This window comes from Phoxinus phoxinus (assembly GCF_949152265.1).
Source record: "Phoxinus phoxinus genome assembly, chromosome: 5".
NCBI lineage: Eukaryota > Metazoa > Chordata > Actinopteri > Cypriniformes > Leuciscidae > Phoxinus > Phoxinus phoxinus.
The window spans coordinates 20,307,864-20,324,574 of record NC_136880.1 but is presented as its reverse complement, the minus strand read 5'-3'; the positions used below and the strand labels follow the sequence as shown (position 1 = coordinate 20,324,574).

The window sequence follows — 16,711 nt, the reverse complement described above, 5'->3', positions numbered from 1 at the left end:
GGTACGTATTTTAAGGTTAAAAAGAGTTTAAGAAAAAATAATTTGATCCCATCTGCATGCATTCATCCAGCTATATTAGGCCCACCATATGGCCCAAAATCCAACTGAAATTTCACCAAGAGCATTACCTTGCACTTGTATTATACAAATATTCAGATAGAACAATCATTCAGAAACTCTTTTTAAGAATGAAGCAGTTTTTTCACCGCTCATGTTCTGTGACGCACAACACAATCTGAATTTGAATCAGTCTGAACCAATCTGAATCAGTAAATAAGATATCAATTACATAAATATAATACTGACTAATGAAAATAAAAGGATGCATACAATCTTTGTATTAGGTAGGCTTTTATTATAAATTCTACATGTGTGTGCTGTACGTTATGTTGCTGGAGCAACACAGGGTTTGAAGATCAGCACGAGGTTGTGTAGATCTTTGTCCTCCAGTGTCAGCTCGCTCATGAGAGTCGAGATGTACTCCAACGAAGACGGACTTGCCAGCGACTCTCTCAGCAATGGTGACACTTCTGTTAACCTGAGCAAACACACAGCGTTTAGCACCATTGGCATGTAAACGGAATCAAACTAAAGTTAAAAGATTCTCTCTAGAGTACTTTAAACGCACATGTATGCCACTTTCATGGTCATCCATCCCCAGCTCTCTCTCGAAGAGGAAAAGGGTTATTGCAACAGCTCGGATTCAACCTGTTCTACAGTTTCTGGAGCTTTATCTATTATTGAACTGCTCTGAACAAAAGCCCACAGGCCAGCGGCGCACCTGACACAAGGCACAGAGGAGCGCGCTTCCAAATTATTCATGAAGGGAAAATAACAGGCCCTCTTGCTGATAAACAGATTGAAAGCCTTGAATAGGTTCCGAACGTAATGAAGAGGAGCAGTCGAAAAACACAGAAACACACTGAGATTAGTCAATATAAAGTTATAAAACATGCAACATGTTTAAAAAAAAGCTTTCCCGTCGATAAAGAAATAGTTTGTGTTCTGAAACAGCAACTTCTCTGGGCAAAATCTAAATATTTATTTGTTGCATTATCAATGGATAATTTAATTGCTAATCGTTGATCAATTTAGTCCTGTATGACTGAAATAGCGGTCCGAGATGCATTTGAAAGATGACCGCGAGGGAAATGACTTGCAGGATTTTGGTTTAATTCACTGTTACCTGTCATTTCTGTGTAATTAATTGTGAAATTAACTAGCAATATTTGAGTGAAAATTGTTTCGACACCAAATTGAAGTTATTATAGAACATATATAGGCGCACATGTATTAATATTGGGTTAAGAAACCCCCAGCCAGTCGCTAATAAATCAGAGCCGTGTCTTTAGGACAGATCTTTAAATGGGGAATGGCTCTTCAGGTGGAATGTTTCCCATGCTGTTCCCGCAGCATCACGGATCCACAGCAATCAGGCCGTGATAAGAGACGGGCTTGTGTTGACACAGACAGGGAGCAGCACGGAACTCTCCTCAGAGTTTGTGGCTCTGTCGAGCATTCATAAAGCTGAGGGAAGCCATACACACCACCTGCTGCTGTACAAACATCCCATCTCTCTCTCACACACACACACACACACACAATTCTGATACGTGCAAAATGTAACTATCAAGTAAAAAAGTTATACATTCTCCTACATCTGTAATGCATGCGAGTATCCACAACCTAATCAATTTATAAAAAGTTTTTAAATATATATATTCCAATTTAAATATATTTTTTACACGGTTTCTTTAACAATATCATGAATTATTCATTCGTTTTCTGGTGAGTCACAGCACATGACATTTTACAACCTGAACTAACCTTGCCATGCCATAAAAAGGTCAAATGATCTGATATTTTGAGACTTTTGACCTTGACACAGTCATGAGGGTCTGCAGGGATCCGCTCTATGATATTTTGATTTCCATTGAGTTTTATTTTTCTGTCTGCATGTTAGTCACATCATATGAGAATGATTTACCATACAAACATTTTTCACGTAATTTTTTATATCTTTAAGAAATAGGTAAAACATTGATTAATGCAACAATAATCAAAACATTTGTTAAAGTATTAATTCATTTGTTAATAAAACTACAACTGTTCATAGTCAGTTCATGTTATCTCAGGTCCTTAAAGGGATAGTTCATCCAAAAACTAAACTTACCCCATGATTTACCATAGACAGTATGTGATTTACTCACCCTCAAGCCATCCTAGGTGTATATTACCTTCTTCTTTTTTATAGACGAATACAATCGGAGTTATGTTAAAAAATGTCCTGGCTCTTCCAAGCTTTATAATTGCAGTGAATGGCTGTTTCTGTATTTAAGTCCATAAAAGTGCATCCATCCATGATAAAAGTGCTCCATATAAAAAAATGTATGAAGTAAAATAACTAGCTTCTGGCCAAATGAACATATGGATTCAAAGCACAACTAATGCGAGTAATACAACGCACTTCTGATATTTACGCTACGACATGACGCACTACGCCACCTCCGACGTCACAAGTTGTGCTTTAGGCGTAAGTAGACTGCATATGGCTGTAAGTTAGAATTGTACTTTGTAATGTGTTAAATATGATTATTTTTCTTGCACAAACTCATCGCTTCGCTTCAGAAAACCTTTATTAACCCCCTAGAGCCGTGTGGAGCACTTTTATGATGGATAGATGCACTTTTATGGACTTCAAAACAGGAACGGCCATTCACTGCCATTATAAAGATTGGAAGAGCCAGGACATTTTTTAATATACCTTTGATTGTATTCGTCTGAAAGAAGAAAGTAATATACACCTGAGGGTGAGTAAATCTTCGGGTAATTGTTAATTTTTGGGTGAACTATTTAAAATAATTAACAGATACAACTTTTAAATTCAATAATGTATTAGAAAATGTTTACATTAACAATGAAAAATATTTCTAAAGCTTTTATTAATCTTAGTTGATGCTAGTTTATGATGCTACCAATATAGTTAACTAATGTTAACAAATGTAATGGTCCTACGTGTGCACACATGCATGTTTTTACATTTCACTTGCATATTTAAAAATACCTGTATGCAATTACAGCTTAAACCTACCCATAGCCTCAATCCTGTCCCTAACCGTACCCGTATTCACATCGATAGCAGCAAAAGTGTTCTGCAATTCTTTTTTAATTCAAGTAGTTAAAAACACCTAATATAAAGTATGACCAATGTAAAACTTATTGTAAAGTCTTACCACTACTTAAAATAATATTTTTTGTTTTGTTTTTTCTAGTTTTGCGACTCACAGGAAAAGATCTCTCACAATTAGAAACTCCAGAATCAATCCTCAATAGAAGCACAAATCTTTATCAAGTAGACAAATATTAACTTGGGGAGCAAAAACAAATGCACACAAATCATACGCGCACTCGCACGGACATAAATCACTTGCGTCTTATGACTTTACATAGTGTGTTCCTGAAGAGAAAACAATGCTCCCTGATTTCCTCAGTCCTGTTCCCGTCCGCTCTTGTTAAAGCCAGGCCCTCCAGCTGTTGATCCGTCTACCACATACTTTCACTGTCAGAGCACAGCAGGCCAGCGAGGAGCCATAAAGCCCCATCATCAGATAAACCCACGGCATTATCTGCAGTTGCAATAATCCGAGCGCGGTCGTGCTGGACTCTCATGGCAAATACCAACACATGTGGCACTTTCCCATGCATGAGCAAAGCCAAGCGTTAGTAGATAATTAGCTTAAGCAATCTAAAGATCTGTTTGACATCTGAAAGATACCAACTATGTTAAGACCCGCAATCTGGACGATGGTATGATGAGCCAGAAACCACCCGACCACTTCAGAAAATATTCAAATCTTAGTTTTAACGTATTGAATGTTTATTTGATACTTACACTGACAGAAGAACCACGGCGATTAAAATCCATTCTGGGCTTTTGTGAATGATATTTGTGTTTGTAAACCTGGAACAAAAGGACAACGTTTAGCAAAAGTGCACTTAAATGCCATACAATTTGAATGCGCATTGATGTCAGTCATAACGACTTGCAGAATAATGGGGAATAAGTGCAATATTAAAGTCAAACTGCTTTAATGGGCGTCATGGTTTTGAAGCTGCTCAGATTTAGTGGCCTCCAAAAGGAGAGACAGAATTCCTGGAAGCAGGTTCAATCCAAGGGTCAAGTGACCCTTCAGAGGCATGCTAAATCATCTTCATAGTGTGACACACTACTTCCTGTTGACAACACCTCTATGGCCAATCACAATTTATGGGCCGTGAAACTCAAAATGTCATGACTCAGGTCAAAAAGGTCTACCGAGTGTCTGATAGGCAGACATAAACACTGATTTGACCCTGTTGTACGCAATTTTTTTAAATGTTTTTGAAAGAAGTCTCTTACGCTCCGTTTATTTGAACAAAATACAGTAAAACAGTAATATTGTGAAATATTATTGCAATTAGCGATGCGACTCACCTGAATGTCCTGACCAGATCATTTATGTTATTGATGACATCACTTATTGTTAGACACAGGGGTCCCACAACATCTCTCAGGCTTTGGGAAGACACAAGAAGGTTATGTTAAATAACAAAATGCAAAAAGACTGAAAGTGCAGGGTGTGTTTGACAGAAATGCAGGTCACTATTTATACAGATTTCAAGCAGGTCAAATACCTATTATTAGGGTGACCAAATCAACGTACAGTTGTGTCTAAAGCAGCTGGAATGACAAAGCATTGCTGAACACTGACCTCCGGCTGAGTTTCTCCACAACAATGCGTTTCTGAATCAGGTGCTGTGCATGAGAATCAACCAAAGGCAGAGAAGGGTGCTTGTCCTTCCCACTGTCCTGGAGGACCATAAGAAAAAGAGTGCATGTCAATCAAGAATGCAACATGCAGGAATGAATGAGAGATGCTGGCAGGTGTCAGGAAGATTATGCTAGAATTAAGCACCCACAACAGGACAGTCAGAGTAACTGCAGGTTTAGAGTTCAGAATGAGAGGCCAGAAAATGCGTTTGGATGCTTTAAGTATGACAAAAGTATTAATGCCATTGCTTTAAAAATTAAATATGAAATCAAGTGGTATATTAAAAGAAGAACACAAAAAAAGTAATAAAACTTTTGTCAGGTCATAAAATAAAACAACCGATAAACTGTAAAAAAAAAAAAAAAAAAAAAAAAAAAAAAAAAAAATTATATATATATATGTTATGGTTGTCAAACATTAGTAGGTGGATCATGTTCATAGTTAATGTGAACTACATGTGTGTACTTGAATAAACTAACGGCTAATTGAAATAAAGCTGAAATAAATTAAAATAGAAGGATTAGGTGAAAAACTAAAATGAGATATGTGGCAACAAGCTGAAATATGTTTAAGTTGAAGTATGAAATTTACTAACTGAATTAAACCTTACATTTTTTTTTAAACAAAAACTAATAAAAATGACAAAAGCACATAATTACTAAAATTAAAACGTAGCCATTATATAGTCTGTGCAAGTATAAGTGTAGAAGGGTAGTTTAAAAGTGAAAATTTGAAAGGCAAATCATTCAGTTCTCACCTGTGTATCTTCAGTCTCTTTGATTGCATCCGTCTTAAGCTCTTCGGGCAGAACACACACTCCTTCGTAAAACTCCCTCACTCTCAGCTCCAGCGACACAGTCTCTTTCCGCAGCGTCTCAATATCAGGAGCAGGAGCTCTGGCTGTGAAAGAACTGTCCTGTCTCAAGTCCAGCTCCACCTCAGCCTCATCCAGGTCATCTTCATCCAGTTCCTCCGCCTCCTGTGCTGTAGACTCTGCTCCTGAAACATATTCAGGCCCATAAAGAAACTTCATAGTTTCCTCAGTTCTCCACTCCGTAAAGGTTTGTCGTAGACGCTCTAGCAGGCACAGATTGACGGCCGCAGGAGTTGTTTTAGCTCTGTTATGATCCTTCAACAATCCTTTGAGGCCTGCAGCTCCTCTCTTACTCATGCCCACCTGAGTGATGTTCAGAGCACCAGCAGCAGGGAGGGAGTTTACAGTCTCAGGCTGTGAAGGGAGGTTCGTCTCCTCTTGGGTTGCAGCGTCCTTCAGACTACACGGATTCAAAAGCTCCAGAGTGCCTTTAACATCAGAGTCCGCAGATGTGGTTTTATCCAGTTTAGGTAGACAGTTTGTTGGGTCTTTCCGTGGTTGAGGAGTTTGTGAAGATCCACTTTCATCATTATTTTCTCTTTGTGAAGGTTCAGGATGTGTATATTGCTTAATTCCAGCACTGGACTCATCCTCACTCGCTCCATCCCTCTTTGGCAGCTTTCCCCAGTGAACCCGTGCTTGTTTACTCTGTCTGGACACCACACTGGAGACAAAGTCTTGCTCAATGTCGCTGTTGTCACTCTGGCTGAAGGGAGGAGAGTCTTTGTAAGACTCAGGAATGTCTGTGACGGGATTCTCAATGTCGGCTTTTTTTAAAGGCTTGTCTACCAACTTGATCTCCTGTCCTGAGCTGCCTCTGTGTACAGGTGAGAATAAACATCCAGTCAATTTATACAACTATAAATTACTCGTTCAGAAGGTTATTCCACTGCAAAACATCTACTAAACAAAGACAAGTCTCTAAGACAAACAGCATGTACATACCCGTCTCCTTCTTTCATCAGCTTAATCTCAAGAGGCCTTTTATGGAAAAGAAAGGAACATTTTTTTATCTTATAAATAAAATAAACTACTGTTCAAAAGTTTGGGAATTACTTTTTAATTAGAAGAGAGAAATACATTTATTCAGCAAGGACATATTAAATTGAACAGAAGTTATAGTGAATATTTCCATGTCGAATAAATTTTCTATTCATCAAAGAATGCTGAAAAAAACGTAGCAGTTTTCAGAAAATTATTATACAGTACAACTGTTTTCAACATTGATAATCAGAAATGTTTCTTGAGCATTAAATCAGCATATTATAATGATTTCTGAAGGATCATGTGACACTAAAGACTGGAGTAATGATGCTGAAAATTCATCTTTGCCATCACAGGAATAAATTATATTTTAAAATATTAAATTAGAAAACAGTTATTTAAAATCATAATAATCTTTTACAATATTACTATTTTTACTGTAAATTTTAATCAAACAAATGCAGCCTTGATGAGCATACCTCTTTCAAAAAATTATTTCAGACCCAAAACTTTTGAATCGCCAAGTTAAAAATGTAGTATTACATATAAAATAAAATTAATTACAGCATTTTTTATAACTGTATGATAAATAATTCCGTTTTATGATTAAACTATTTGAATTATATGATTAAACATTTTGATTTAATACATATTTACTGAATTATAATGAATTGGATTGATAGATACACTTACCTCTCCTCCTTTCTGAGCCAAAGTGGAGTTGTTGATATCTGGGACTCAAAACATTTGGAGGCTTTGTAGCAGAAATTACAACAAAAGCACTGCAAAATAAAGAACAAACAACAGAAAATTATGAAGAACTGGTCTGCTTCATCTCTAAATACATTTCAGGAGAGCGATGGAAATAAATCATACCTTGCGCTCTGTAATATCATAGACTCTATTCGTTTTGGTGGATATTTTAAACTGTTGATTGGGCACCTGAAATTAACAAACTCTTATTAGGACAGAAAGAAACAACCAAATTTGTCAAATTAAAAATAACTTGCGCAACTCCAAGAAGGGTTCTTACATTGGTTAATTTATTTGGACACAACGGGTATCCACACAGTTTGGCAATGGACCGCTCTTCCACGGTGTCCTTGTAATTGGTAGAGGTGATGTACCATGCCTGCAGCGGAAGATGACAGGACATTCTTTTTGGAGCACAACTATTTAAATCTCCAGCTAAACTTTATAGATAGAGGCTAAACATGTAAGTTACACAGTCGATGAGGAACTGCTCTGTCACTTTGTCCTCCTCCACCAAGCGCTCGACAACCTGCAGGGCTCTGCGCTCCAACTCCAGCTTCTGTCTGAGCGCATCTTTAATGGCTTCCCTCCTGCAAACAACACACTTTATATAGTGCACGTCATTTTAAAATAGGGGTGTTATGATACTCTCATGTCAAGATTAAAACATATCACGATACTGAACTTACTATGTTATTGCGATACTCCAAGACATATGGTAAAAGGTTTACAAAAAAAATATACTGTTGATTAAAATGCTAAATTTGGTATTACATTGGGGGTGTAAATGAATAGGCTTGGTGCTGGTAAACCAATGCACAGGACAATGGTAAAACCAGAAATATTTTAGACGAATATGCTTGGACTCAGTCACTGACTAGATTTATTTAAAATAATATAGGACACTTTTTTTTACTGGTAATATAAGACATTTGGCATTATCAGGACTCACAAATATACATTGCATTGCATTATTATATACCATTATATATTGTAACGTTAGTACTTTTGGGTGAACTATACACAAAACAAATTGTCACAATCCACGATACATATTGTTAAATTTTTGTATTGCGATATATTGTGACACGCCATATTGTTACACTCCTAGTCAAAAACATAGTTCAACTAAAGTAAACAAACACAAAAGCACCTTCTCGCCTCATGTGCTGCTGAAATCGCTTCGGCTCCCTTTCCACCTACAATTCAAATGAAACGGACAAATATTGTTAAAGTTTAAAACTAACAACTTTGACGGCAAATCCCATGTAGCTCCATATATCCACCAACCTTTCTTTTTGGATTTTGAGGAGCTAGTCTTTCCCGTCACTTCACCGGCTTCCATGCTTGCTTTCCCAAAACAAAACTTTTTCCGCCTACGTCACAGCACTACGGCAAGCCGCCAGTGACACGCTTTATTCCGCTGCAGTTTCCAAACATGCGGCGCTGCTTATTCAAAGTATACCTGTAAGTGAGCGCGCACTTGCAGTTTGTATATCTTTTAGTAGATGTATATCTTATTAGCAAAATAAACCAGCAGCCATGCCTGTACAAAGCTACGCGAACGCATAATCTGATTATAGAGCTTATTTAGTGAACGTCAGTCGAGATTTTAGCTATCTTGCTAATGACTACAAGAACCGGTTTATATCCATACAGACTCTGTTTCTGACGAAGAGTGAGGTCTGTTTATGAATATTTTCTTTGTTATATGGATATTTTCTGCTTTGTTTGCTGATGATAATACTTAGATGTGTGTGACAACTGATGACTACGTCAATGCTCTATTGTCTTTGCACCACAGCATGGTTTTCATGCATAATATTAATATCATACTTTTTTTTCTATACAGAAATCTTTGATGACAGAAGACCATCAGGATGGCTCTAGAACAGCTCAGTGATGTAGTCCAGAGATGTGTAAGTGTCTAGATATGTGCTACTGTACATTGACGATGTGTCACCTACCATCAGTCACGTGTGCATTCACTTTTTTATTAGCAAGCGATCAAGGATGAAAGCTACTCATCGCAGGACTATGATTTATTCCTCGCCGCTGGAAGAACCTGTATTGAACAAGGCGACAGTGCTCAAGTTCTCAGCATCCTAGTCGACGAGAAGAACAAGGTGAGTTGGACAGCATCTAGTGCACTTTGCGATTCATCTATGGAGAATTCAGGAATGTTTTTCCTTGTTTTACCCAAGAGCATAGTGAGATGCATGGGCTGGAATCTGCTGGGACCTCTGGTACAGATGCTCCTGAAGAAGGAGGACAAAAACCTTCCCCACTGCCACGCCATCCTGTCGCATCTGCTGGAGGTTGTTTATGTCCTCTTCTTAAACCATGACCAGCTGTAAGTTTCCATGCTGCTTTCAATTGTTCATAGTGTTGCTTTGTGAAACAGGTTTGCAGTCCTAAAGAGCTGCTGGTGGGTTTGTTGGAGCAGGTGGAGGAGGCCGATTCTGCCTCCATTGCTGAGACGCTTACTCTTCTCCTCAAGCCTTTACAAACAGGTTCCTCTTCTCTTAGTCACTGAATCATACGCACTGAAATGTTGATGTTTTGTTGACATCAGCGAACCGCTGACAGCCTAAATGTTTCTCAGCCACGAAAACCATCTCTGAGAAGTTTCAGATGTTACGTTTTTAATCTACACTACTGTTCAAAATATGGGGCCAGTACATTTTTAAATGTCCTTTCTGAATAAAAGTATTTTAAAAGAACGCATGACCCCAATCTTGTGAACGGTACTGTAGGTAAACTCACTTTAACTGACCATCAACTCATGCATTCTGTATTCTGATGTACTCTTCCATGTGACTCTGATGATTTTAAATGGATCCTAAATGAACCAGATGCTCTTTTTGCCCCTGATATGTTGTGAACCTGTCAGTGCTGCTGAGGCTGGGCATGAAGAAGGCCTCGTCTGTGGGCATGGCTCTCTCCACGCTGCTCAGCCAGGTGGCCAGACTGCCGGTGCCCGTCACCAAAGAGCAGGAGGAGGATGATGTTTTCGGCTTGTGCTGCTGCTGCACTGCTCTTCTGCAGTTCGTGAAGCCCTTTGTTGAAGAGATCAAGGAGATCGTCAAGGACAACAACAGAATATCCAAGGACAATGAGCTCAGAGTGGAACTGCTCAAGTTGTAGGTTTTATAAGTGTAGCTTATAACCTTTATCCCAAATTAAGGATATATCGACATCATTTCAGTTATCGGTATTGGTCAGCATTGTCACCTTCCTAAAAAATTCATTTGAAAATGAAAATGACATGGGCAATTATTTTAGGAAGGTGACAATGTTTAATTGTTCATACTCATTTCCTTCGATTTTTACATTTAGATTCTAACACTTGATTAGTCAATCCTTAAAAACACTAATAATGTAATATAACACTGTTAAATGTAATCTTTAGCAAAATCTCGACGGTAGAGTTATAATAGTGTGATACAGATTTATTTAAAATATATATTATTATTTTTAGGGTTTTAGGTCATCATTTTTTAGACAATATAACAAAGTGTTTTAATATGGGCAATGTCTGTATTATATTTTGTATTCAGCTGTATGAAGAGTTTAAGTGAGCCTCTGCTGGAGGTGCAGTTGAAAGATCCAGACACACTCCAGAAATCCCCTCTGAGAGACTTTGCTACTGAGATACTGGTATAATATTGCATGAACTATATTTTTCTGATTTTACTGTATTTTTAATCAAATAAATGCAGCCCTGATGAGCTTAAGTGACTTAATCTTCCTGAAATCAAACGTTTGAATTGAAAAATTGCATCTAATAGCATAATATAAAATCTAGAGGCATCTGTTAATGTATTTCAAAACTACTGCCTTGATATACCTTTTCATACTTATTCTGCATTATGTTTACAGATGATTTTGTCAAATATTGGGGAGTCACTCCCTGATTTGTTGAGTCGTAATGTGCTGAAGAGAAGGGAGGTCCCAGGCTTTCTTGAAGAGGAGGTCAGATACCCAAAGGAGTCGCTGGCCTGCATGTGTCACCTGCTCTTTGTGAATCACATAGCTGTGGACATCTTTCCAGCGGTTCTCAGGTGAAGAGAGAAGCCGCTGGCCATGATTTACATACAGATAAACCCTCACGTCAACTTGTGCTGACATTTGCTTGCATGTTTTTTCAGTTCGGTTTTTGTTCTCCAGTGCAACATGGAATACATCGAGCTGCTGTTAAGCAGGTACTTATGAAGTTATGACTATGAATCTGAATATTTGTACGAGAGTCTTCTGACACACAGGATTTCACTCTACCGTTTTGATCTTCATTTACAGAACTGAAGGATCCCGTCTGCAGAAAGGACTGGTAAGAGTTCATCACAACTTCAAACCATACCACATTGTATTTATGTTTTATACATCGATTTATTACAGCCTCTTTGTTACACTTATTTTAAGGTGTAATTGTTACAGGGTAATTTTTATATGTAGTGAGTAATATTAATTAACAACATTTTGACTTACTATTGGGTTAGGAATAGGATTTTAATTTGACTTTTTGAAATTGAAGTCCTGGAAAACCCTTGGAAACAGCCATATTTATGAAAAGTGCATTGACAGACAATATATGTGAAATCAGTGTTTAATTTTATTGATAAAACAATATTTTCACGCAAACTGAACAGTGCAGCCCGTCTGATATAGATATAGAGCCATTTCGCACGGCTATGGGCATGATATTGCTCATATAAATATCCAAGTATATGATACAGCTTTCATTCTTCAGGTCAATCATATATTCACGAGGGGAAAAAATCTGTTTGAATAAAGGATATCTTTGTCATAGTATCCTTTTAAAGGTTAAAGTTACCACAGTCATTGCATGCACGGCACTTGAATTGTACCATTTTGTTTTATTAGTTTGTTTATTTATCTATTTACCTTCTTTTTAGAAGTTGAGGGATAATAAAGATATTGTTTGATAAGTGAGATCTGTATTTTAGTCCTCGTAAACCAAAAAAGTAGTGCTTGAAAAGTTCTTGAAAGTCCTGGAATTACATTTTACAGTATCTGTCTGTATGAACCCTGGTAAGTGCATGTAACATATGTAACAAGGACACTGTAAAATAAAGTGTTACCACCTATTTTAATATTCCTTTAATTCTTTCATCATAGGAACTGTATGAAAAAAGTCTTGTCAGAGTTGAAGACAACAGTCTACCAGTAGATCTTTTGGAGCTGAAGACATTTTTCAGTGTTCCACAGGTAACAAATATTATAACCGGTAATTATGCTGTAACAATATTTTTGTGTGTGATTTAGGTGAGGTCTTGTTCTAACACTTTTTTGTTTTCTGTCTAGAATTTGGTTAAAGTTTTGACGTTGTGTCCAGACCAGACTTTGGTAAGTGAGATGACCTGTTGTTTATATGTTTGTGTTGTATAATATTTGTTCTCATTGTTCATTTTGATTTGTGTTCACCACAGAGAACTAAAGGCCTTAAAGTGTTTCAGCTGAGTATTGACAAATTCAGCACAGAGGCCAAATACAAGTTCTTCAGGTACGCCCTCCTTCTGATATTTAAACATGAAAACTTCTCATTTGGTTCAAAACAACCTTCACAACTAGGAATGTGCCTGAAACCGAATACCTTATTCAGAAAGACACTGATAATGGCTTTAAACCGTGTAACAAAATTCTACTAAATAGTATGAAAAAAATATTCTGCAAGCACAGCCACTCCTTGAGTTTGCTGGTTAAAGGCACACTATGCAAGATTTGTACCTTAATATAACAGCTTCGGGTAATTTCTATGCTAAACGAACTATAGTATAGCACGATATTATACTTAAACATCTGAAATCACTACGCAATAGTGTGTGAAGTAAATGTGTGTAAACTTTATGAATGAAATGAGTGGAGCACGATTGATCGAGAAATAATTCACATATTAATCAATTCTCAAAATCATCAGTAGTTGCCGCCCTAATAGCAACTATATATTGAGTTTATATCTCACCATTCCACATTAAATGTCACAATGTGCTTAATTGTAATTCATTTAGCAGATGCTTTTATCCAAAGTGACTCACAAATGATGAACGCAACAAGCGATTCCTCTTAAAGAAGCTGTAAACATGAGAAATGCTAGTAATGCAAATAATTATTTTCCTATTTTGACTTTATCTGGCATACACTGAGATATCTGCGGTGGAAACGGGTTTCCATTGAAACAACAAAACATGTAGACAGCTTAGCTGATTATATTAGTGTTATTAGACACTTTAATTTATGGCGTTCCTCCATTTTAGAGGCATGTTGAAAACGAGTCACCACGCAGGGGTGGAGGGATACATTATCAAGAATATCAAGAATCAGATTGACTTTTCCCTCAAGGTAAGATACGTCGTGATATCATGTCATTTGGTTCCATTTCTTTTTTATTGCACCTTTTTGTTGTTGTTGCATTTTTAGCCATGTAATGGCAATGAGTGGTTCCTGGGTAAACATCTGCTGCCTCTGCTGCGGCTGGTGCTGTGTCTTCCACACGGACCGGAAACAGACCTGCTGCAGAACTTAGACAGGTGAGAGCTCGCTCTTACCGCCACAGCGCTTGCTTCAGTCGCAGTCGTCTGACTTGACCAAACTGCTGTTCATATCAAACAGGATCATGGAATCACTGAACCTCCTGAGATACATGCTCATCCGAGATAAAGAATGGGAGAATGAGGTAAGGGTGAACCATCTTCACATGACTCTACATCAGTGGTACAAGCAGTAAAAAGATCAAGCTTAAAATAAGCTAAAACAACACTGACATTGTATTTATCACTTTATTCGTTCCCTCTATAACTGTAATTTTTTGTTTCACATGATCTTGGAAAACCTGGATATATGAGGGAATTTTAAAAATTGTGATTTGTAGGACTGGAAAAGTGGTGGAAATTGATATCTTTCAAAGTATTGGATTTAAATTTTTTCTGTATTTTGAATATAATTTTTTAGTTATGTCTGTCAAGCTCTAAAATATTTTAAAGAAAAAATATATTATCTAAGAGTGAATTTGGTACTCCAAAAAAACAAAAACAAACTATGGGTGCTCCAGAAAAGGGTACAAGATACAAAAATGTATTAGTGGATATTTCCTATATTTTAATATATTATTATAATATATATATATATATATATATATATATATATTTTTTTTTTTATCATTTTTTAATTGATGCAATTTACTGGATGCTCTCTCAAATATTTGATTGGGTTGAAATTGATGAGCATTGTTATCTTTGTATCACTGAGATTTTAGTTTTTATTAATTATTTAATTTTTTAATTATTATTTATTTATTCTATATAGTTAACGTTTTATGTTTTTATAAATTACAATTTTTTTTTTTTTGTAATTTAGTTTAGTTTTTGTTATTTTAGTAAATCAAGTTAAATGAAAATGAGAAATGTTGGCAACTAGCTGAAATAAATTTGATTTTATTTCAGTTAAAATGTGTTAAAGTAATGATTTAATGGTTTTACTTAACTGTAATAACCCTGTTGCTGATAAATTGCTATTTGTTAGTATAAAACCGCAATAAAAAAAGTAATTTAAATTAATTGGTAATAAAAAAAAGTAATTAATAAGTAGAAATATGATAAAAAATTTCAATTATTTCTAACAACATCAACAATAATAATTCTTATTATTATTTTAATATATTGCCACTACTAGTTTCTGTAAATACAAAAGTTTAAAACAAGTAGCTTTTGTCTTTACTGTCTTTGTCAATGGGGGGCATTGTAGTCAAAAAAGCTGAGACCCACTGTTCTACATCCATAACAAACTCCCACATAATATATATATATTACAGTATATATATATTTATATTTATCTGTTTAGACAGGAATTTGGACGGAGCTTTATAAGATTGAGGACCACTACCTGAAGCCAATGCGGACCGGTCTGAACATGTCCAAAGCGCATTATGAGGCAGAACTGAAGAGCATGAAAGCGAATAAGAAGATCACTTCTAAAGGTGCAACACTCTCTCATTCATAATCCCGAACTTAACATATTTATGCTGTGAATGTAGCTTGTGTCACTTTGATTCTCTGTAGTCAGGTTGCTAACCATTTTTTGTTGCGTTCGACAGACTCTCAAGCGTCAGTCTGCACATTAACTGTTGACAATGAGAAGCTGCCCGACATGACACCAGAAATGCAGATTCAGGTATATTATTTTGTGCACCAGTCCATATGGGTGCTCCAATAGTGGACACAGCTAACAGTGTTTGCATGCCACTTCTGCAGGTTCTGCAGTCAGCCCTCTTCACATTTGACCTGATAGAGAGCGTCTTGGCAAGAATCGAGGAGATCATCGAGGCGAAAGAAAGACCCTTGTCATGATGCGAGAGACTGTATGAGTCTTTTAGCTTCTTCTCTTTCGGTTTACGTAGTCACACTTCTCAAAGCACCAGAACCAGATTCCTTTAATGATTCTACAACTAATCGAAAGTGAGGCGGGTTTGTGATGCCATCAGCTCTAGGGTGGGGACAAAAAGCATTGCTTTATTTTGCTGTATTTTATCGTGTCTGTGTCCACTTCGGTTGTAATCACTCTTTACTCTAAGCATATTATTGTAGTATATTGTCGGGGAGAAAGCATTAAATGTTATTTGCAACTTTTTAGGGTGGATTTTCATTGTTTTGGCTTCTGAACTGATTGTGCACATTTGTTTGACGTCAAGATACTAATGTAAAAAAGTAATGTTAGGTCACCTATAAACATAAATGACAATACAATAAGTTATTGGATTATTGCCTGCTGACAGGCTTTGCGATCACAAAAACAAACACTGTGAACCATGCAAAAATTGCACGGATTAAGATTCTTAGACCTTTTGTACCTGCATTTTTGCATCTTTCTTGTCTGTGAAAGTTTTTCTGTGGGGGAAATATTAGGCAGTGTTCTCCTATGAAACATGAAATGATCCCTCAGGCTTTGAATAAAGGCTATTGTTTTTCTGATGCAATTTTTCCACATAGGGTCCAATTCAATAACCGTGCGTGTGCACTCTTTCACAGACAAATTATGATTCATCAAAACCCTGCGTACTAAATATTTATTCTAAATGTACAAATTTAGCAACTGATACCTCGCACTTGTGGGTAAGATTACATTTTTATTGAATAAGTTGTACTTCAAGCATGTGGTTATTCAATTAGAATAGTTGAAATTACAATCAGAAGTGAGAAGTCTCTTTTGTGACAAGTTATGTGCATATAAACAAAAATATCCATGCAATGTTGGTTTTATTATTATTATTAGAGAA

At 36.6% G+C, this 16,711-nt stretch overlaps 2 protein-coding genes across 4 annotated transcripts; one reads left to right on the top strand and one right to left on the bottom strand.

Moving 5' to 3' along the window:
* Nucleotides 1-334: 334 nt before the first annotated feature.
* rpap2 (RNA polymerase II associated protein 2) lies at nt 335-8,889 on the bottom strand. 2 transcript variants are annotated; one of them, XM_079614246.1, is made up of 13 exons: nt 8,713-8,889; nt 8,576-8,621; nt 7,895-8,012; nt 7,703-7,801; nt 7,546-7,611; nt 7,363-7,451; nt 6,631-6,666; nt 6,479-6,502; nt 5,569-6,391; nt 4,752-4,849; nt 4,475-4,555; nt 3,893-3,961; nt 335-538 (listed from the first exon to the last, which is right to left on the bottom strand). In XM_079614246.1, exons 1-13 carry the CDS (start codon nt 8,765-8,767, stop codon nt 385-387), a joined length of 1,758 nt encoding a protein of 585 aa, XP_079470372.1. In that variant the 5' UTR covers nt 8,768-8,889; the 3' UTR covers nt 335-384. The 2 variants fall into 2 exon arrangements, with proteins under 2 accessions (XP_079470372.1, XP_079470371.1); XM_079614245.1 differs by having other exon boundaries at nt 5,569-6,502; nt 8,713-8,823.
* glmna (glomulin, FKBP associated protein a) lies at nt 8,766-16,696 on the top strand. Of its 2 annotated transcripts, none has more exons than XM_079614248.1 (19): nt 8,766-8,889; nt 9,275-9,341; nt 9,423-9,548; nt 9,627-9,740; nt 9,827-9,935; nt 10,316-10,565; nt 10,983-11,082; nt 11,305-11,486; nt 11,574-11,627; nt 11,722-11,752; nt 12,562-12,651; nt 12,748-12,789; nt 12,873-12,946; nt 13,698-13,782; nt 13,861-13,970; nt 14,053-14,116; nt 15,280-15,415; nt 15,533-15,609; nt 15,690-16,422. In XM_079614248.1, exons 2-19 carry the CDS (start codon nt 9,303-9,305, stop codon nt 15,783-15,785), a joined length of 1,779 nt encoding a protein of 592 aa, XP_079470374.1. In that variant the 5' UTR covers nt 8,766-8,889; nt 9,275-9,302; the 3' UTR covers nt 15,786-16,422. The 2 variants fall into 2 exon arrangements, with proteins under 2 accessions (XP_079470374.1, XP_079470373.1); XM_079614247.1 differs by having other exon boundaries at nt 8,865-9,105; nt 15,690-16,696.
* The last annotated feature ends 15 nt before the right edge of the window (nt 16,697-16,711 follow it).